The 22390-nt window shown below is 39.7% G+C and overlaps 2 protein-coding genes across 2 annotated transcripts; both read left to right on the forward strand.

Moving 5' to 3' along the window:
- The first annotated feature begins 7312 nt into the window (after window positions 1-7312).
- Window positions 7313-9700, forward strand: LOC124526783 (protocadherin beta-5). The gene has a single exon (XM_047099978.1). It carries the CDS (start codon window positions 7313-7315, stop codon window positions 9698-9700), a length of 2388 nt encoding a protein of 795 aa, XP_046955934.1.
- A 9385-nt stretch (window positions 9701-19085) lies between these two features.
- PCDHB6 (protocadherin beta 6) lies at window positions 19086-21470 on the forward strand. The gene has a single exon (XM_047100089.1). The coding sequence runs from the start codon at window positions 19086-19088 to the stop codon at window positions 21468-21470; it is 2385 nt and encodes a 794-aa protein (XP_046956045.1).
- The last annotated feature ends 920 nt before the right edge of the window (window positions 21471-22390 follow it).

A 22390-nucleotide genomic window follows, 5' to 3' on the forward strand; every position in this document is an offset into this window, starting at 1 on the left:
ATGGATTTCTGTATGTATTCATAAAGCACAGATCATTCTTTACCATAAAGCATAGGTCATTCCTTACACCAGACTTTGAAAATCAGTCATTACAATTTAGTAGTAAATATGATCCAAATAACTTGCACAAATGCCTACATTATGAAAAATTGGCCAGTTCTATTGTTGCAAAACAAAAATAAAGAATGGAGGCCAAATATCTTGATAACATTGTTCATTTCAATTCTATGTTTCTCACATGTTTCTGTTATAAGTGCATACTTTTCCCAGTGTTATTGATAAATAATTGAGAAATAATTTCATTATTAATAATATTAATAATTTTCATTGATAATTTACAGCACTGTAAATTTAAGGTGTACAGCATGATGCTTTGAATTACACATATTGTGAAATGATTACCACAATAGGTTCAGCTAACTTCTATCTTATACATACATCTTTTACAGTTACTTTACTGTTTTTAGGCACAGTGCTCGCTTCGGCAGCACATATACTGTTTTTAGGCACAGCATATGGTCAGTTTAACATATGCTGTTTTGGGGGCAGAAATTTTACTCAAGGCATTGTATAGGACTTTACAACCACTTTAAGGACCCCTCTTCCTTTACTACCAAAGTTACAAAACACAGATTTTAAAAAGCCTGAGGTTAAAAGTTATACACTTATTTGGTGGAATTCTGCTTACAGGTAGACTGGATGTATTATCTAACAGCAGAAACAACCACAAAAACTCGTTAAAATTCAGAAATTATCTGTTTGAAGCAACAGACAGCAGGTGTTATAATAAGAACAGAAAGGGCTAAGATTTCTGAAAAGGAGAATCCTCTAGTTGTGAACTGACTTCTACAGTCGATTTGCCCTGAGGAAATTTGTCTTAGAACAGACAAAAGGCTCTTGCTAGGGGTAGAGCACATTCATTAGCCTTCCGCAGACTGGAAGATTCAAGCTCAAGGCCAGTTCTCCCCTCAGGATACTTGTCAAACTCAGGGACATTCCATTTAGTCTTTTAGAAGACTAAAAACCTAAGTAAAAAAAAAATCTCTGAATAGCAGAGTGCACTTTTGATAGTCTTGATGCATCAAGATTAGGGTTTAGAAACTGCCATGGGAAGGGACTGTGGACAATACACTAAGTTCTGAACTGGTAATGCTGGAGGGTTAGGTGTTATTAGGACTGCAAAGCAGCTTGACTAATTACAGTGCCTGTTTGGATTAAGGAAATTGGATTTCACATGATTCAAGTTAATGGGAAAAGGTGAACTCTTTATGGAAAAAGATAATATCATCTAGATCCTGGACAGCTTTTTACATAAATATTGAGAATTCAATAAAAAAACTACTAGGAAGGGGCGCTTGGGTGGCGCAGTCGGTTAAGCGTCCGACTTCAGCCAGGTCACCATCTTGCAGTCTGTGAGTTCGAGCCCCGCGTCAGGCTCTGGGCTGATGGCTCGGAGCCTGGAGCCTGTTTCTGATTCTGTGTCTCCCTCTCTCTCTGCCCCTCCCCCGTTCATACTCTGTCTCTCTCTGTCCCAAAAATAAATAAACGTTGAAAAAAAAATTAAAAAAAAAAACTACTAGGAAGACATACAAAAAACTGGTTGACATGAAAAAAACCTAGAGAAAAAACAGACAATACAAACAGATACTAGAATTTACTGACAATGATGTTAAAATAAGTATGACTAATAGATTGTAAAGAATAGAGAAAATAGGGGCACCTGGGTGTCTCAGTCGGTTAAGTGTCCGACTTCAGCTCAGGTCATGATCTCACACTCTGTGAGTTCGAGCCCCGCGTCAGGCTCTGTGCTGACAGCTCGGAGCCTGGAGCCTGCTTCAGCTTCTGAGTCTCCCTCTCTCTCTTCCCCTCCCCTGCTTATGCTGTGTCTCTCTCTGTCTCAAAAATAAATAAAAACATTTTTAAAATTTTTTAAAAAAGGAATAGAGAAAACAAAAGAGAATTTCACCAGAGAATTGATATTTAAAATAGAAATTCGGGGCGCCTGGGTGGCGCAGTCGGTTAAGCGTCCGACTTCAGCCAGGTCACGATCTCGCGGTCCGTGAGTTCGAGCCCCGCATCAGGCTCTGGGCTGATGGCTCGGAGCCTGGAGACTGTTTCCAATTCTGTGTCTCCCTCTCTCTCTCTGCCCCTCCCCCGTTCATGCTCTGTCTCTCTCTGTCCCAAAAATAAATAAAAAACGTTGAAAAAAAATTTAATAAAATAGAAATTCATTACAGAACAGAAAAATATAATATCTGAAATTAAAAGCTATTAAGGTAGTTTATGACTTAGCAGATATAAAGGAATACAGGATTAATGAATGAAAGACAGGCCAATATAAAATATCCAAAAAGCAGCATAGGAAAAAATAGTGAAAAATACAGAGACATATATGGCCTTTTGTTGCAACGTGGATGGAACTGGAGTGTTATGCTAAGTGAAATAAGTCATACAGAGAAAGATACCATATGTTTTCACTCTTATGTGGATACTGAGAAACTTAACAGAAGACCATGGGGGAGTGGAAGGGGGAAAAATACAGAGAGGGAAGGAGGCAAACCATACGAGACTCTTAAAAAACTGAGAATAAACTGAGGGTTGTTGGGGGGTGGGAGGTAGGGGAAAGTGGATGATGGACAATGAGGAGGGCACCTGTTGGGATGAGCACTGGGTTTTGTATGGAAACCAATTTGACAATAAATTTCATATAAAAAAGAAAGATACAGAAAAGAACATAATTGACAAGTGAGACATAATGAAAAACTCTAATATACATAGGACTATAATCCTAAAAGGAGAAGAGATACTAGGAATGGAGAATAAGCAATGTTTGAAGAGATAATGACAAAGAATTTGTACAAATCCTTCATCACTCAAAATGCTCAGGGAAACCCAGTCAATAGAAATAAAATACAGGGGCACCTGGATGGCTCAGTTGGTTAAGCCTCTGACTTTGGCTCAGGTCATGATCTTATGGTTCGGTTCATGAGTTCCAGCTCCGTGTTGGGCTCTGTGCTGACAGGTCAGAGCCTGGAGCCTGCTTCAGATTCTGTGTCTCCTCTCTCTGCCCCTCCCATGCTCCCATGTCTGTCTGTCTGTCTGTCTGTCTCTCTCTCTCAAAAATAAACATTAAAAATTTTTAAAAAAGAGAAATAAAATACAAAATACAACTAGGAAATATCATAGGAAAACTGCTGAAGACCAGCATCAAGGAGAAAATCTTAAAAGCAACCACATAAAAATGACACATTACTCTTAAAGGAGCAACAATAAAATGGAGAGCTGGCTTTTCAACATAAATCATGAAACCAAAAGACAAAGAAATGAGGTCTTTAAGGTCGTGGGAAAAAGAAACCAGATTAGCACTCTTCTATCATCAGAAAATATCCTTCAAAAATAAAGTTTTCAAACAGATAAAAACCAAGAGAATTAATCATAGTCACATTTGCACCAAAACAAATGTTTTTAGTAGAATTCACTGGGTAGAGGGAGAACAGTTCTAAAGGAATCAGACTTGCAGGAAGAAACGAAGAGCAACAGGAAGAATAAATATAAATTAATATTGATTATACGAGGCAAAAACAGTTTCTTAAAATATTTAAAATATATACAAGATTTAAATTCATGACAACAATAATGTAAAGGGGAAGATGATATAGATACAGTCGATGAGTTCTAAGGTTCTAAGAATGATCATGGAAGTAGTAAAATTAAAAAGTTTGTATCAGACTCTTGTAGATCAAAGATACATGCTTTAATCTGTAGGATAATTACTACAAAATTAACTAAAAAACTAACTGAAGGAAAATGAAAAATAACAAATATCTGAATAGTCTAAAAATAACAAAACTTTAGGGACAAATAGAGAAAAATAGATGGTAAATATAAATAGAGAATTATCAAATATTACATTAATCGTGGTTAGATTAAATAATCAATTAAACAACCAAAAGTTTTCAGACTATGGGGCGCCTGGGTGACAGTTAGTTGGTTAAGCATCTGACTCCTGATTTCCACTCCAGTCATGATCTCAATGTTTATGAGTTTGAGCGACATGTCAGGCTGTGTGCTGACAGTGCAGAGCCTGCTTGGGATTCTGTCTCTCCCTTTCCCTGACCCTCCCCCGCTTGTGCTCTCTCTTTCTCTCTCTCTAAATAAACTTTAAAAAATGACATGATTGTACATATAAAAAGTTGTAAAGAATCTCTTGATGATTAGGCTTAATAAATAAACTAGTTAGCAATTCCACTGGTTATAAGGTAGCATAAAATATAAATTGTATTTCTGATAGCAACAAAAATCCTAAAATTAAAAATTTTAAGTATAATTTACAATAGTTTAAAAAATATCAATTATCTAGAAACTAACAGAATATGTGTAAGACTTATATACTGAAAAACTATAAAATATTGAGAAAGGTTAAAGATCTAAATAAATAGAGGATATATAATTTTCAATAGTTGGAAGACTCAATGTTGGGAATATGTCCATTATCCCCAGTCTATAGATGGAATAAAATTCTAAACAAAATTTCAGCAGATTTCTTTGTAAAAATTGACAGGCCAAATCTAGAGATTATATAGAAATGCAAAGGGACAAGAAGAACCAAAACAATCTTGAAGAAAAAGAATGAAAGTGGAGAACTTATTTATTAAGTAATTTCTATACCTGACATGGGGCCTGAACTCACAACCCTGAGATCAAGAGTCACAAGCTTTTCTGACAGACCCAGCCAGATGCCCCAATAATAATGACTATTATAGGGGCGCCTGGGTGGCGCAGTCGGTTAAGCGTCCGACTTCAGCCAGGTCACGATCTCGCGGTCCGTGAGTTAGAGCCCCGCGTCAGGCTCTGGGCTGATGGCTCGGAGCCTGGAGCCTGTTTCTGATTCTGTGTCTCCCTCTCTCTCTGCCCCTCCCCCGTTCATGCTCTGTCTCTCTCTGTCCCAAAAATAAATAAACGTTGAAAAATAATGACTATTATAAAGCTATAGTAATTAAGAAAATATGGTATTGCAGGATAAATTAAGGGAAAAATGGAAAGAAGAGTCTTGAATACACCTATGGTCACCTGATTTATAACAAAAATGACACTTCAAAAACAAAGGGGAATGAAACTTCTCAAAAGATAGTGCAAAATCTGGATATTTTTATGAAAAATGATGTAAGCCTAACTTCATATGAAAAAAATTCTGGAATACTATAGCTCTAAATGTGAAAGGTAAAGCAATTGATTTTTCAAAAACGCCATACAAGAATATTTCCATGACCTTGAGATGTGCAAACGTTTCAAGAGAACACAAAAAAGTGTTTTTTTAATGTTTATTTATTTTGAGAGAGAGAGTGAGTGCAGGAGCGGGGGGCGGGGTGCAGAGAGAGAAGAGAGAATTCCAAGCAGACTCCATGCCCAGCATGGAGCCGGACTAGGGGCTCATTCCAACAGACCATGAGATCATGACCTGAACCAAAAACAAGAGTGGGATACTTAACTGATTGAGCCACCCCAAGAACACAAAAAGTCTTAAAACCATAAATTAAAAAATATTGATAAATTAGACTAAAAATAAGTTTTGTTCATCAAAGATAGCACAAGAGAACTAAAATGCAAGCCATAGAGTAGGAGAAGATATTTGCCATACTTACTTCTGAAAAAGTGCTTATACTCAGAATATAATAAGGAACTTCTAAAGATTGATAAGAAAAAAAGGCAAATGCCCTAAATAGATAGACCAAAGACAAGCACTTCACAAGTGCTAATATGTGTCCTAATAGCCATTAAACTTGTGAAAAAAAGTGCTCAGTTTAATTAATCAAGGAATTGCTAAAGTTACAATATGATATCACTACACACTCATCAGAGTGGTTAAAATTAAAAGACAATATCAAGTGTTGACAAGGACATGGAACAACTGGAACTGTCATTCTTTGCTGGTTTTCGTGGAACCACATTTGTAAACTTTTGCAATATGTGTTAAAGCTAAATATATATTCATGTCTTATAACACAGAAGTCTAACTCGTAGGAATATATTCAACATAAATGCTCCCATAGACACTAAAAGACATGTTCAAGAATGTTCATAGCAGCACTATCCAAAATACCCTCAAACTGGAGCACCCAATCAATTGGAGAATAAACAAATAGTAGTACAGTCATACAATAGAATAATATAAAGCACTGAGAATAAAATTAATTAGGATAGTGTGTAACAGATGAATTTTACAAACATAATGTTGAGTAAAAGAAGCCAAACATAAAAGAGAAATACTCCATGAGTCCATTTGTATAAAAGTTAAAAAAAAAAAAAAAGAGGGGTGCCTGGGTGGCTCAGTCGGTTAAGCGTATGACTTCGGCTCAGGTCATGATCTCGCGGTCCGTGAGTTCCAGCCCTGCGTCGGGCTCTGTGCTGACTGCTCAGAGTCTGGAGCCTGTTTCAGATTCTGTGTCTCCCTCTCTCTCTGACCCTCCCCCGTTCATGCTCTGTCTCTCTCTGTCTCAAAAATAAACGTTAAAAAAAAAAAGTAAAAAAAAAGAAATGAATCTATGATAATAGAAGTCAGAAGCATGCTTACATTTAGCAGGGAGGGTAATGAGCACACAAAAACAGAAGGGAGCTTCAAGGGTTTTGGTAACAGTTTTAATTTAGGTTCTACTTATACAAGTGTGCTCACTTCATGAAAATGTATTGAGTTGTACACTTAGAATGTGTACCCTTTTCTGATATATATATTTCAAAATAGTGACTTTTTAAAAATTGTAAACTTTTGTAAACATCAGTTATCACTTCTTTCTTAAATATAATCAAACCCACAAGAGAAAGTTTCTTCTCAAAATGTATTTTATGAGGAACACTAATATATCATTTCAGTTTGTTCTGAAAAGTGTTCTTTTACTGAAAGCTAACCCAACAGATATTTCTTTAGAACTTCCACTACTTAAGAACTGGAGAAACGATCGGGCGCACTTCTGTGACTTAAAAGGACATTGGTATGACAACAGTTATAATTTGGAATGAAATGGCAAATACTATATGCAATAGTAAATAAGGACGCCTGGTGGCGCTGCAGGCTAGGAGTATGAATGAAAAGCTCTGTGACTATGCCGGACGCCATTAAGCTGGGACTCAGAATAATGAATGCTTCCTGAAAGACGGAAGTATTTTAGGTAAGATCTAAGGGCAGATGTCTTCAGAGAGGACATCATTCTAGGGCGAGTCAGTCAGAAAGATCTAATTCAAGGTTATTTAATCAAATCATCTGGGTCGACCGTATACAGAGGTGAAGAAACTGCACCACATGAATTTGGTCTGAACAATGGAGACAGCGCTAGCAAAAACGCCACAGAAAAGGCAAGTTCTCTTTCTTGCTATATTGATGCTTTTGTGGGAGGCTGGCTCTGACTCAATTAGGTATTCCATTCCAGAAGAAACAGAAAGTGGCTCCTTTGTGGCCAACCTGGCAAAGGACCTGGGGCTCAGGGTGGGGGAACTAGCTACTCGAGGCGCGCGAATCCATTACAAAGGAAACAAACAGCTCTTGGAACTGGATGTAGAAACCGGGAATTTGCTGCTATATGAAAAACTAGACCGGGAGGTGCTGTGCGGAGTGACAGATCCCTGTATACTGTACTTCCAGTTATTACTGGAAAACCCGGTGCAGTTTTTTCAGGCTGATCTGCAGCTCACAGATATAAATGACCATTCCCCAGAGTTCCTAGACAAGGAAATGCTCCTCAAAATCCCAGAAAGCGTTCAGCCTGGGACTGTATTTCCTTTGAAAATAGCTCAGGACTTTGACATAGGTAGCAACACTGTTCAGAACTACACAATCAGCCCCAACTCCCATTTTCATGTTGTCACTCATAATCGCGGAGATGGCAGAAAATACCCAGAGCTCATGCTGGACAAATCGCTGGACCGGGAGGAGCAGTCTGAACTCAGTTTAACCCTTACGGCGCTGGATGGTGGGGATCCACCTAGGTCCGGGACCACTGCAGTCCGTATTGAAGTCGTGGACATCAATGATAATGCCCCTGCGTTTTTACAGTCGCTCTATGAGGTACAGGTCCCGGAGAACAGCCCGCCAAACTCCTTAGTTGTCGTTGTCTCTGCCCAAGATTTAGATGCAGGAACATATGGGAATGTACGCTACACTCTATTCCAAGGCAATCAAGTTATTCAACCATTTGTAGTAGACGAAGTAACAGGAGAAATTCATCTGAAAAAGGCATTGGATTTCGAGGCAACTCGATACTATAACGTGGAAATTGCAGGCACAGACGGTGGGGGCCTTTCAGGAAAATGCACTGTAGCTATAGAAGTTGTGGATGTGAATGACAACGCCCCCGAACTGACCATGTCGATGCTCACAAGCACAACCCCAGAAAACTCCCCAGAGACTGTAGTTGCTGTTTTCAGTGTTTCTGATCCAGACTCCGGGGACAACGGTAGGATGGTTTGCTCCATCCAGAATGATCTTCCCTTTCTCTTGAAACCCACATTCAAGAACTTTTACACCCTAGTTACAGAAAAGCCACTGGACAGAGAAAGCCAAGCTGAGTACAACATCACCATCACCGTCACCGACTTGGGGACCCCCAGGCTGAAAACGCAGCACAACATAACCGTGACGGTCTCCGACGTCAACGACAACGCTCCCGCCTTCAGCCAAACCACCTACACCCTGCGCGTCCGCGAGAACAACAGCCCCGCCCTGCACATCGGCAGCGTGAGCGCCACGGACAGGGACTCGGGCGCCAACGCCCAGGTCACCTACTCGCTGCTGCCGCCCGCGGACCCGCAGCTGCCCCTGGCCTCCCTGGTGTCCATCAACGCGGACAACGGGCAGCTGTTCGCGCTCAGGTCCCTGGATTACGAGGCGCTGCAGGCGTTCGAGTTCGGCGTGCGCGCGGCCGACCGCGGCTCGCCCGCGCTCAGCAGCCAGGCGCGGGTGCGCGTGCTGGTGCTGGACGACAACGACAACGCGCCCTTCGTGCTGTACCCGCCGCAGAACGGCTCTGCGCCCTGCACCGAGCTGGTGCCCAGGGCGGCCGAGGCGGGCTACCTGGTGACCAAGGTGGTGGCGGTGGACGGCGACTCGGGCCAGAACGCCTGGCTGTCGTACCAGCTGCTCAAGGCCACGGAGCCCGGGCTGTTCGGCGTGTGGGCGCACAACGGCGAGGTGCGCACGGCCCGGCTGCTGAGCGAGCGCGACGCCGTCAAGCACAGGCTGGTGGTGCTGGTCAGGGACAATGGCGAGCCGCCGCGCTCGGCCAGCGTCACGCTGCACGTGCTGCTGGTGGACGGCTTCTCGCAGCCCTACCTGCCGCTCCCGGAGGTGGCGGCGGCCGAGGCGCGGGCCGACCCGCTCACCGTCTACTTGGTCGTCGCCTTGGCGTCCGTGTCGTCGCTCTTCCTGTTCTCGGTGCTGGTGTTCGTGGCGGTGCGGCTGTGCAGGCGGAGCCGGGCGGCGTCTGCGGGTCGCTGCTCGGGGCCTGAGGGCCACTTTCCGGGCCACCTGGTGGACGTCAGCGGCGCGGGGACGCTGTCCCAGAGCTACCAGTATGAGGTGTGTCTGACGGGAGGCTCGGGGACTAGTGAGTTCAAGTTCTTGAAGCCGATTATCCCGAACTTCCCTCCCCAGGGCATTGGAAAGGAAATGGAGGAAAACGCCACCTTCCGGAATAGCTTTGGATTCAGTTAGGGATCTGATCACAATGCTGTGAGTTTTGTCATTTATCTCTAATTTCCCCAAATACCGAGTTTGAGAGCGTCATGGAGAAAAATCCCACCTTCAGGTATGATTTCCCTGAATTTATCCTTTTCAACTTTATCTTGCCCAATTTTGGGAAAACTGAATTTTCTGTCCCTGCATCTATGTATACACAGTGCCATCCCAAATCTATGCATGCTGTTGACTTTCCTAAAATGTTTGCTTTTGATGGTATTTGTCAGGATAAGCTGTCTTAATGAAATCAAATACTGTTTTTCTCTGTATTCTGTCCATTCTGTTTCATCACACTGTTTTTGATGCTAAATAGCAAAAATAAAAAGGTTTTACATAATTTTATTTTGTTTTCAAAGGAATACATGCAAATGATAATGAATGTAATATGTGAGAAAACTTGACAAAAAGCAACAATGTTCTAACTACTCTTCTTTCCTAGCTTTCATCCATACTGGCAAACATTTTTTAAACAATTTTTATTGAATTATACATACAGAAAAGGGAACGAATCATAATTTCAATGTGTTTTCAGAAAGTTAACATACCTGGTACCAGCATCTTGGTGGTTAGTAATGAAACGTTACTAACATTTCAGGTGCCACACAAATTACCCCTTAAAGTCACTACCAGCCCTAGTATAACAATATCCTGACTTCCAATACTATGATTTACTTTTGCCTGTTTTGAATTTATATAATTGGAATAGTAGAGTATGAACTGCTTTGTGTCTGGCTGATTTCACTCAACATTATGTTTATGATATTTGTCCGTGACAATGCTTTTAATTTTAGTTTTTCATTCTCATTGCTGTATAGTATTCCACTGTATGAATATTTTACAATTTATGACCCATCCCACTATAGACGGATATTTGGGTTGGTGCACAGTTTGCCTGTTTGAATAGTACTACTTTGAACATTCTCATACACGTCCTTTGGCAAACATGTATATGCATTTCTGTTGGTATATACCTAGGGGTGAAATTGCTGCTCATTTAGTAAGTACATGTTCCCTTTTTGTAGATTCTTCCAAATAGTTTCCAAAGTGGTTGTATCAGTTTACACTGCTCTCAGTACTGTCTGAATGTACCAGTTCCTCCATATTTTTGCCAACACTTTCATTTTATCCCATTGGAAAGTACCTTTAAACCTTTTATCTCTAGTCCTTTTTATATTCTTTTTTTATTACTAAAGAATATGTTTGTAACCTTTTCATAAAGTCTAAACAATTTCCTTAATTTCCTGCTACTGTTGTCTAGTACCTAGCACACTTAAAACTTCTCTCATTCATCCTTTACATAGAGCTCTGTCACTATTTTCCAGTACTTCCCTGAACAAGCTGAAACCATCCATTTATTGTTCATAACAACAGTTCCTTTCATTTACTTGTCTGACAGAAAAAATACAATTCTTACTTTTTCCTCTTACTTCTTTCTCCCTTACACTTTACAACCTCTGTCAAATTAACTTATACTTTTATATAGTCCAGATTGATGACATTTTTACTCCATAACCATAGCTAAGAATAGAATTCCCCCTTTTGTCTATATATCTGTTGTAGAATCTGAAATCACTATTAAAAATTCACTTTTAATGACCATTATATTATGAATGCCCTGTAACCAAAGATCACAAGGACACACTGGATCAGAACAAAGCTGAGTTTATTGACTTGTTGTAACAAGGGAGACTGCACATTCTGGGAAAGCTTTGGTTACCTTAGTAATAGCTCCTTAAAAAAGTATAAGGCTTGTGTTTGGTAGTTTTGCATATGGCTCAAGGAAGTAGCCCTGGACTGGATGCTTCCAGTGAATGGGAGTAATTCTATTATAGGGTATCTTACTGAATTGTATTCAGGAAACGAGAAGAACAAAGGGAGATTAAAATGTAATTGTTTTTTTAAAAACCAGCATTCAATCATAATCGGCCAGGACAGAGTACTCTGGGCATTGTTTTGGTTTATACAATGTTCTTGTTTTTGACTGTGCTCAAGCATGATCATGATGTCATCTTATTGCAGTTTTGTTCCATCTGATCACAATCCCTCTTTAATGATGTTGTTCTGTGAAGTTGTTTATATTCAACAGGAGATCATGGCCTATTTGTGAGTGCCACGCCAATTCCTATGTATAAGAGACTGATTTTCTCAAAATATTCATTGCACTATAAAATTCCTAGAAGAAAGCATAGGAGAAAAGCTTCATGACATTGAATTTGGTGGTGATTTCTTGGCTTTCACACCAAAACACATGGAACAAAGCGAAAATAGACCAATGAGACTACATCAAACTTAAAAAATTTTGTGCACCAAAGAACACCATCAACAGTGAAAAGGCAACCTATGGAATGGGAGAAAATATTTGCAAATACTATATCTGATATGGGGTTAATGTCCATAATATTTAAGAACTCCTACAACCCAACAAAAACAAAAAAATCAAATAACCTGATTAAAAAATGAGCAAAGGACTTAGATATTTCTCCAGAGATGATATGCAGATGACCAACAAACATATGAAAAAATGTTCAACATCACTAATCATCAGAGAAATGGAAATCCAAACCACAATGTAGTGTCACCCTACACACATTAGGATGACTGCTATCAAAAAAAAACCAAAAACAGAAAATAGCAAGTGTTCAAAAGGATGTGGAGAAACTGTTCCCTCCGTGCACTGTTGGTGAGATTGTAGAATGGTGCAACTGCTATAAAAACAGTATGAAGTCTTCTCAAAAAAGTGTAAAAGAGAACTTCTATATGATCTGGCAATCCCATATCTGGGTATATACCTAAAGGAATTGAAAGCAGGGTCTCAAAGATACTTGTGCACCCATGTTCATAGCAGCAGTATTCACAACTGGCCAGAGGTGGAACCAACCCAAATACCCATGTATGGAATCTTAAAAAAGGAAGGGAAGCCTATCACATGTTACAACGTGGATGAACTTTGAGGGCATTATTCTAAGTGAAAGAACATAGTCACAAAAAGGCAAATACAGTATGATTCCACTTATATGATGTATCCAAGGTTGTTAAATTCATACAAACAGAAAGTAGAATGGTGCCTACCAGGGACTGGGCGAGGACGAAAAGGAGAGTTTTTGTTTGATGGGTATAGAGTTTCAGATTTGCAAAATGGAAACGTTCTGGAGATCTGCTTCCCAACAATGTGAATGTACTTAACACTATGGAACTGTATACCTAAAAATGGTTATGATGGTAAATTTTGTGTTACATTTTTTAACCGCAGTAAAATACATTGCTCATTGCAGAGCCATATTACTTAAGGACTGTATTTTCTGCTCCTTTGATCTACTGTTGTGTTTCCTGTGCCATTGAAAATACGGTGTTCCTAGAATCAAGATAAAATAAATTCACCATTTTATTTTATTTTACTTTACTTTAGGTTACTTTTTCTTTTTTAGAGAGAGAGCACACAAGTGGGGGACAGAGGCACAGGGAGAGAGAGGGAGAGAGGGGGGGGGAATCCCAAGCAGGCTCCATGCTTAGCACAGAGCCTGATGTGGGACTTGATCCCACAACCCTGGGATCATGACCTGAACAGAAATCAAGAGTCAGATTTAGCCAACTGAGCCACCCAGGTGCTACAGATTCACCATTTTAGACTCCATCAGTTGGCTTTACCATATCTTCAAATATTTCTAAATAATTCAGGTTCCCATAACTCTTACCTGAAGCTCTATTTCTGCTTCTGTCTGGACTAAATGATCTCTAAATGTGTACAAAACTATCATCTTGTTTTTATACCTCTCCTAGTTAAGCCCATTGTTTGATAGATTACTTATCTCCTATTTTTAAAGTCCTCTCTGTGCTACAGTATATCCTCAAGTGGATTCCTAAGAGAGGGCACATGAAAAATAAACTCTGTCTCTGCATGTCTGAAAATGCATTTAGTTTTCTTTTACACTTCATTGATGTGCTATATAGTATATATGTCATGTAATATCCTAAAAATTCTAAAAATTCCTGCCTTTTCATATCTGGGATCATTTCATCTCTACTATTATTTCCTTAATAACTGTATTCCTAACTTTATTTTTTTCTGAGCCTTGTGTTTTGTCAGTTATTGAACATTCTCAATAATATCTCTAGTTTCTTATATTTCTCCTTTATTTTAAATCTTTGGTTTTTCCTCTCCATCCTCTTTTAAAGTGAGTCCCTCACTTTATTTTGAGCATTTCTGTTTCTTCCCCTAGGAGAAGTGTTGATATTTGTTGCTACAGGATGCAGGGATATCCTGGCAACTTCACAGCAGAAGAGTGACATGCTGAAAACAGGGGAAAACCCTCATGACGTCAAATCTGGTAATCCACACTAAATTTCTGAAAACTAAAGAGAAGGAAAAAATCTTGATGGCAGTGACAGTAGATTTCTCACCAAAAACCATGGGAGTCAGAAACAAGTGACACATATTTTTCAAGTGCTGAAAGAAAAGAAATGTTAAAAGAATCATATATCCAGTGAAGATATCTTTCAGGAAGAGAATTTGTTGCCAGTAGACCTACCCTAAAAGACTGGCTGACGGAAGTTCTCCAAACAGAAAGGAATCAATTAAAAAAAGAATCTTGGAACATCAGGAAAGAAGAACACAGTAAATAAAAATTTGGTTAAATGCCATAGACATTCCTTCTCCTCTTGAGTTTTCTAAATTATGTTTGATGGTTGAATCCCAAATTATATATGATTATGTCTGATTAGTTCTAAGTATATATTGAGGAAAAACTTACAACAGCTTTAAATGGGGGAGGTTAAAGGGAGGTAAGTTTTCTACCTTTCTCTTGAACTGGTAAAATGACATACCAGTAAACTGTAATAAGTTAAGTATGGAGCAACTACTATAAAAGCTATACAGTGTGATGCACCAAAAAATGCTATAGATAAATCAAAGTGGAATTCTAAAAAAGTGTCCTAATAAACTACAAGAAAAGCAGGAAAAAGAAAACAGAAACAAAAAACAGAACAAATATAAAAGAAAAAATAAAATGTCAGGCTTAGGCTCTAATATATCAGTAATTACATTTAATGTAAATGGTCTAACATATCAGTAATTACATTTAATGCAAATGGTCTGAACACACCAATCAAAACAAAGAGATTGATATAATGTGTTTAAAAATGACCAACTGTATGCTGTCTACAAGAAACTTCACTTCAAATATGATATAGGCAGGTTGAATGTAAAAAGATGGAAAACATATTATGCAAATGTTGATAAAAATGTATTAGGAGTGGCCATACTAATGTCAGATAAAGTGACATCAGAGGAAAGAAAATGACCAGAGACAGAGTAGGACATTAGGTAATGATAAAAGAAGACATAGCATTCCTAAATACGTATACATATTTACAAACAACAAAGGTACAAAATACGTGAAGCAAAAACTGACAAAACTGAAAGGAGAAATAGATCTACAATAAAAGTTGGATACTTCAATACAGAAAATCAGCAAGAACACAGAACCGAACAACACCCTCAACAGGATGGATGTAATCCATATTTACAGAACACCTAGCCAAAAATACCAGAATACACATTCTTTTCAAATGCTTCCCAAAAATATGCAAAATAGACTGTGTAAACAAGGCCATACACAAACTTCAATCAATTTAAAAGAATTGAAATCATACAGTGTGGGTTCTCCATTCACAATAGAATCAAACTAAAAAACATAAAGTAACAGGAAAATCTTCAAATGCTTGAAAACGAAACATTTCTAATTAATCCATGGATCAAAGGCAAAGTCTCAAGGAATATAAAAAATACATCAAGCTGAACTAAAAATGAAAAGACAACAAATTAAAATTTATAAGACACAGCTAAAGCAGTGCAGAGGGACATTTATAGCACTAAATGCATATTAGAAAAGAGGAAGGGGCGCCTGGGTGGCTCACTAGGTTAAGCATCTTGACTCTTGATTTCAGTTCAGATCATGATGTCACAGTTCGTTGAGTTCCAGCCCTGCGTGGGACTCATCACTGATGGCGTGGGGCCTGTCTGGGATTCTTTTTCTCTCCTTCTCTTTCTGCCCTGCCTCTGTGCACATGTGATGTTTCTCTCTCTCTCAAACTTAAAAAAATTTTTTAAAGAAAAGAGGAAAAGTCCCAATCATGTAATCTCCCACCTCCAGAATCTAGAAAAATAAGAGAAAAATAACCCAAAGCAAGCAGGAGAAGCAGGAGGAAGGAAATAGTATAAATAATAGAAGAAACCAATTAAATTCCAAATAAAAATAATAGAGAAAACCAATGAAATAAAAAGTTGATTCTTTGAAAAAATAAAACTGACAGACATCTAACAAGGAAGTCTTCCCCAAACATTTGAGATTTCAAATGTGTTTAGCATCAATTCCTTTATATTTTCAGACTTTTATGCATCATTTCTTTCTCCCATGAATTGAGAGTGTTCTTTAAGTGATTGCTTACATATCTGCATCTTTGCCCTGAGTCATTGTTTTTCCTTGCATATAGTTAAATGAGATTTTAAGAGATTTATAACAAAATTAAAGAGTTCTAAGATGAACCATGAGGGTTAGTCTTTATCTTTCATTTTTAGTAAACTTGAAGAATTTTTAAAATGTATAATGGAATGAAAGGAAAACAAACATTTGTAGCATAAAAGTGGAAATCAGCTTGATCAGCTATGCAATAATTATAAGCTAACTAAATAAAATTAAGTTTAATATACTTTATAATGTTTCATCAAAGTATTATTTCAGCTCTTTGATAATAATCAGTTAATCTTAATGATCTGTCACTTCACATAAGCATACACAAACATAAGTATTGGCATGAGTATTGGAAATGGTGTTTTTTTACATTGTTTACCTTTACATGTTGTGTCTAGAGGAAACCAAGGTTTTGCCACCTAATTATTAAAATTAAGCTGGAATATGAGTAAGAATGTTCCCAATGAATGAAGGAAACGTTCAATATCTTGAAAGAGGTGTGGGTTACATGGATGGATCCATTGTTAAAATGGCACAGTTAAGATTGGTGCATTTCAATTTGTGTAAATGTTACCTTAAAATAACTATACAAAAATAAACATTGACTGGGAGGCGGAGGGTGGAGGGAAAGATATAGATGAAGCAAGACAAGATGTTTTGAAGCTGGGTGATGTGTACATGGAAGTTATGCTGTTTGCTTTGTATGTACTGAACTTGTTCCACAATAAATGCTAATGAGTTATTACTTGTGAGACAAGTTGATAAATGTCAATTCAATTCTACTCTAGCAAGCAAAACAAAAGAGAGTAAAGCAGAGATGCATTCTCCTGAAAGAATCTAAAGTAATCCATTTCCATAAAAAGGCAGTTTCTTCACATACCAACTGACACCCTTGAAGGATACATTAAGATATTCTGTTCTTCTTTCTATAATAAATAGCAATGTTCTCCAAGATATTTCAGTGATCTAAACTGAGTTCTACAAATGCTGTACTGCTAGTAAAATTTGCTTTAAAATGAAAAATTATTCAGTAAGCTATCTATGAAGATGTGTGGTGGTGCTGCAGGTCAAGAGAGTAAATAAAGGACTGCGCATATGTCAGGGATGCCATTAAGCTGGAGTCAGAATATCCACTGAAGGAAGGAAATCTTTAGGGTTGGGCTAGAAATAGCTCTGTTTCAAAGAAGAAACTACACCCATCTAATGTGTTTATGGTTGTTGGTTTTACTTCATCAGTTTATTTTGTCATTCATACCCTCAAGGAAATCTATTCTCAGTAACATTTATCAAGTGAACCATTGAGACTGGTCACCATGATCTTATTTTTTTATCCTTCTGGATAGATAGAGTGCTTTTTAAGTACAAAATTATTTCATATGGTCAGAGTTTAGATTTTATTTAGCTTTACTTATTTTACCTAGAGTTGAAACATTTTGAAAAAGATCCTCAGTTTTACTCTTTCATCATTTTGGCTCTTACCTGAAGTGAAGTTTGGTTGAACTCAGTTGATTTAATCTCTCAATATATATGAAATCAATCTGAAATGAAATTATGCTTGGCGCATTTTGTGTTGTTATATGTGCACTGACCCAGTTCATGTATTTTCAGGATGTTTAAAGACATGTTTTCCTATTAATCTGAACAGAAACTGAGGAGATAGAAATGGATAAAGCCATGATGAACCATCATTGAATTCTGTGGAATCCACTCAAGTGTAATTCACCTTTCACGTTACCTTATTTGATGTTTATTTATAGAAACTCATGTCATCTTTGTTGTGGGAGGGTTGGTAGAGGTGAATGTTTATTTTCTGCATTGCATTATGTCCTTACAACAGGATAATATATTTGGGCCTCGATTAATTACTATAGGAGTTAAATTTGATTTAAAAATTACAATAATATAAACAATCCTAATAAAAATCATGACCAATTCTACCTGTACAAAATGAAGTAAAATCCCAAGATGTGTACTCATGACAGACTATTGATTGTTGCTAGTTCCTCTTTTAAATAATTGAATTGATTAGATACTTCTATCTTAAGTATTTCTTGGCCTCAGTTTTCCTTCTAATAGCCTAATTCTTTCCTTTATTTTGCAGGTATAAGCACAAAATAAAGTAGGTCTGTTGTTTATGTCATTTTATGAGCCATATAACTTAGAGAAATAGTTTTTTTTATCTTATAATTGGTGTTGCTAACCAACATTTACATTTTGTAGTTTATTGATTTGTTTGTTGGGACAAATAATGTACATTTTGAATTCACAAATCACACTATTCGTCAGAGATAAATTTCATTGCCAAAGAATACAAGATGATTATAGTAAATATACATTATTTGGGGTAGTGATTTTTAAACGTTAGTATGCATGAGAATCACTTAAAGACAAAGATTGAAGTGCAGATTTCAGTTAGCACCCCCGGAGAATTTGATTCAAGATCTAGAGAGAAGACCAGAAGTTGACTTTGAAAAAAAAACAACCCAAGACTCCCAAGTAATTATTTATGCATATGGTTCACACACTATGGTTTGAGAAACACGGACTCCACCTCAAAGTCTTTATAACGCTCAGATTTGGGGAATATTATTGCCTGTATGTTATCATATTGAAGTTATCAATTTGAACGCGTGGTGGCAGTGCAGGCTAAGAGAGTGAATAAAGCTCTGCAGATTCGGTGGACTCCATTTTATTCAGAGACCCCCTCTCCCCTCAAATACAGGACACATTTACAGCTAGAGCAAAGTTAGAAGTATTCAGGAAGGCAGTCGTCACCAGAGAAGTTATAAGACAAATTCGAAATTCAACAGCAAAGAGATTACGGAGGGTAGATGATGGACGTGGTGATTGGGACTGGAAAAGGATTTTTTCCTCTGGAATCAGACCTAATAGAAATGGCGCAAACAAAAGTACATCGCAAGAAAAGGCAAGTGACTATCCTCATTATATGGATGATTTTGTGGGAAGTGGGTTCAGAATCGATTCAATATTCTGTACTGGAGGAGACAGAAAGTGGCACGTTTGTGGCCAATTTGACAAAGGATCTGGGACTCAAGAGAGGAGAGCTGGCTGAGCGGGGTGCTCAGGTCGTTTTCAAGGGGAACAGACAGCATTTGCAGCTTGACCCACAGACTTATGATTTGCTGCTAAATGAGAAACTGGACCGGGAAGAGCTGTGTGGTTCCACTGAGCCCTGTGTGCTACCTTTCCAAGTATTACTGGAAAATCCTTTGCAGTTTTTTCAGGCTGCTTTACGAGTCAGAGATATAAATGACCACGCCCCAGAGTTCCCAACCAGAGAAATGCTACTAAAAATATCAGAAATTACTACACCAGGAAAGCTATTTCCTTTGAAAATGGCACAGGATTTAGACGCTGGTAGCAACGGTCTTCAGAGCTACATAATCAGCTCCAATCCTCATTTCCACGTTCTCACTCGCAATCGCAGCGACGGCAGGAAGTTCCCGGAGCTGGTGCTAGACAAAGCCTTGGACCGGGAGGAGCAGCCCGAGTTTAGGCTTACCCTCACAGCACTGGATGGTGGGTCTCCGCCGCGTTCTGGAACCACGGAGATTCAGATACTGGTCTTGGACATCAATGACAACGCCCCCGAGTTTGCTCAGGAGCAATATGAGGCGCAAATCCCTGAAAACAATTCCCTGGGCTCTCTGATTATCACCGTCTCAGCGAGGGATTTAGATGCTGGATCTTTTGGGGAAGTATCTTACGCCCTATTTCAGGTAGATGACATTAATCAGCCCTTCGAAATAAACGCAATTACAGGCGAAATTCGACTGAGAAAGACTTTGGATTTTGAGGAATTTCAATCTTACCATGTGGATATTGAGGCTACAGATGGCGGGGGACTATCAGGAAAATGCTCTTTGGTCATCAAGGTTCTGGACGTAAATGACAACACTCCTGAATTGACCATGTCCTCACTCACCAGTCCCATTCCCGAAAACCTGCCAGACATCATAGTGGCAGTTTTCAGTGTATCGGATGCAGATTCTGGACAAAATCAACAGATTGTTTGCTCTATAGATGACAATCTCCCCTTTCTTCTAAGACCATCAGTGGAGAATTTCTACACATTGGTAACTGAAGGAGCGCTGGATAGAGAGAGCCAGGCCGAATACAACATCACCATCACCGTCACCGACTTGGGGACCCCCAGGCTGAAAACGCAGCACAACATAACCGTGACGGTCTCCGACGTCAACGACAACGCCCCCGCCTTCAGCCAAACCACCTACACCCTGCGCGTCCGCGAGAACAACAGCCCCGCCCTGCACATCGGCAGCGTGAGCGCCACGGACAGGGACTCGGGCGCCAACGCCCAGGTCACCTACTCGCTGCTGCCGCCCGCGGACCCGCAGCTGCCCCTGGCCTCCCTGGTGTCCATCAACGCGGACAACGGGCAGCTGTTCGCGCTCAGGTCCCTGGATTACGAGGCGCTGCAGGCGTTCGAGTTCGGCGTGCGCGCGGCCGACCGCGGCTCGCCCGCGCTCAGCAGCCAGGCGCGGGTGCGCGTGCTGGTGCTGGACGACAACGACAACGCGCCCTTCGTGCTGTACCCGCCGCAGAACGGCTCTGCGCCCTGCACCGAGCTGGTGCCCAGGGCGGCCGAGGCGGGCTACCTGGTGACCAAGGTGGTGGCGGTGGACGGCGACTCGGGCCAGAACGCCTGGCTGTCGTACCAGCTGCTCAAGGCCACGGAGCCCGGGCTGTTCGGCGTGTGGGCGCACAACGGCGAGGTGCGCACAGCCCGGCTGCTGAGCGAGCGCGACGCCGTCAAGCACAGGCTGGTGGTGCTGGTCAGGGACAATGGCGAGCCGCCGCGCTCGGCCAGCGTCACGCTGCACGTGCTGCTGGTGGACGGCTTCTCGCAGCCCTACCTGCCGCTCCCGGAGGTGGCGGCGGCCGAGGCGCGGGCCGACCCGCTCACCGTCTACTTGGTCGTCGCCTTGGCGTCCGTGTCGTCGCTCTTCCTGTTCTCGGTGCTGGTGTTCGTGGCGGTGCGGCTGTGCAGGCGGAGCCGGGCGGCGTCTGCGGGTCGCTGCTCGGGGCCCGAGGGCCACTTTCCGGGCCACCTGGTGGACGTCAGCGGCGCGGGGACGCTGTCGCAGAGCTACCAGTATGAGGTGTGTCTGACGGGAGGCTCGGGGACTAGTGAGTTCAAGTTCTTGAAGCCGATTATCCCGAACTTACCTCCCCAGGGCATTGGAAAAGAAATGGAGGAAAGCCCCACGGTTCGGGATAGTTTCTTATTCAGTTAAGTATTCTATTCAGCTCTTTTGAAAATCTCTTTTAACTCAAAGTTACATGTTATTGATGGTCCGATTTTAATTATTTACGACACGTCCTTAGATTGAGAAAAAATCAGATACTGAGTATACACAGTATTTTCCCTATGCTATGGTTAGTAGATTTTTGTTACTCTCAACTATATTTGACAGTCTGAATAAAAAGTAAATTTTTATTTGAATACTTTAAAATTTTTGAAACTCAATCATCTATTCATTTTACAAAAATTGTAATGCAAAGTCCTTAAGCAGGATTGTATATCTAACTATTAGTGAAAATGGTCATCACTATAGCTATGTAAGGAAATTTTTAAAATGTGAGTGTTTGGGGCATTTGGCTGACTCAGTTGGTAGAGCATTCGACTCTTGACCTGGGTGGTGAGTTCAAGTCCCATGTTGGTTATAGAGCCTACTTAAAAAAAAAAAAAAGAAGAAAATGTGAATGTTTGATATTTAATCTGCTTGTTTAAGTTTCATTTTGGGGTGACTGCCACAGTGTGAATAACTAAAGATAAATACTAAAGATGGCTAAATGCGAGGATAGCCATTCATATTTATGGGTAATTCAACATACCATAATAGTCAATACATTTTTCTATGCATATAAACTTTACAAAAGTATCAGTACATTAAACTCCAATTTGTGAGCTTCATGTAAGCCCATGATAGTCTTTTTTAATAATACCAACCCAATTATAAGTGCATAATAAATATTTGTTGAAAGTTATTAACATTCCAATAGTGAATTTTAAAAATTAATTTTCAAGGAATACAGAAAAATGCTAATGAAGTACCTTTGTCAGTAAGTGAAACTACACATCATTGTTTTATTTTCTTTCTAAACAGAAAACACCCTCCATGCACCCTAAACTCCATTACAGAATATAAAATGT

The sequence above is a fragment of the Lynx rufus genome, unplaced genomic scaffold (genome assembly GCF_022079265.1).
Source record: "Lynx rufus isolate CCGP_SWC_20201006 ecotype Redwood Valley unplaced genomic scaffold, mLynRuf1.p SCAF_1, whole genome shotgun sequence".
Classification (NCBI taxonomy): Eukaryota; Metazoa; Chordata; class Mammalia; order Carnivora; family Felidae; genus Lynx; species Lynx rufus.